Source organism: Etheostoma spectabile, chromosome 3 (assembly GCF_008692095.1).
Source record: "Etheostoma spectabile isolate EspeVRDwgs_2016 chromosome 3, UIUC_Espe_1.0, whole genome shotgun sequence".
NCBI classification, from domain to species: Eukaryota; Metazoa; Chordata; class Actinopteri; order Perciformes; family Percidae; genus Etheostoma; species Etheostoma spectabile.
In genome coordinates, this window is record NC_045735.1 from 1210951 (window position 1) to 1211563 (window position 613).

A 613-nucleotide genomic window follows, 5' to 3' on the forward strand; every position below is an offset into this window, starting at 1 on the left:
AAGTTGCAAAGTGTGCAAGTGGAGTAGTACTCATGCCTCTATATAGCACATCGCTGTCTCGGTGTGTGTTTACACAGGTGCGTGTCTGTGTGTGATCTAGACTCCTACTGAGATGGCCCGTGCAGAGACCATCGAGAACGTCGGGGAAACTGGAGGAAGCGGAGGAAGCGGCCCTCTTCCCGGCCACAACACCTGCCGCATGGAGCTGCCTCGCCCCTTCTACAACTGGCCCGGCCTGCTCACCTCCACCAGCACCTCCCCCGGCTCGGGGACCGGTCCCAGACACCTCTACCACAACCACCACCATTTGCACCCGTTGCAGGCCCTGTACCTGTCTTACCCGCTGGCTCACCCCCGCCCAGAGGGCAGGAGCGAGCCCCAGACTCACCAGCAGTCACCTGCGTTATCGCCGTCACCAGCGCCTCCACGCTCGCCGCTCTGCAACCGGAGGGAAGGGAGGAGCGGAGGCGCAGGAGCACCCAGTGCCTTCTCAGGAGAGCAGTCGGGTAAGATAATGGTTATTTAACGGGGAGTTTATACAAGTGGGATGTTAAAGCAAAGGCAAGGCAAGGCAGCTTTATTTGTAGAGCACATTTCAGCAACAGGGCAATTC

At 58.7% G+C, this 613-nt stretch overlaps 1 protein-coding gene across 1 annotated transcript in view; it reads left to right on the top strand.

The window, feature by feature from the left end:
- Positions 1 to 613, top strand: part of bbc3 (BCL2 binding component 3) — a 14781-nt gene that overhangs the window by 2582 nt on the left and 11586 nt on the right. Inside the window, exon 2 of the mRNA XM_032512098.1 lies at positions 101 to 506. Coding sequence (XP_032367989.1) covers positions 113 to 506 — 394 coding nt within the window. The 5' untranslated portion in view covers positions 101 to 112. The remainder of the gene's footprint in view (positions 1 to 100; positions 507 to 613) is intronic.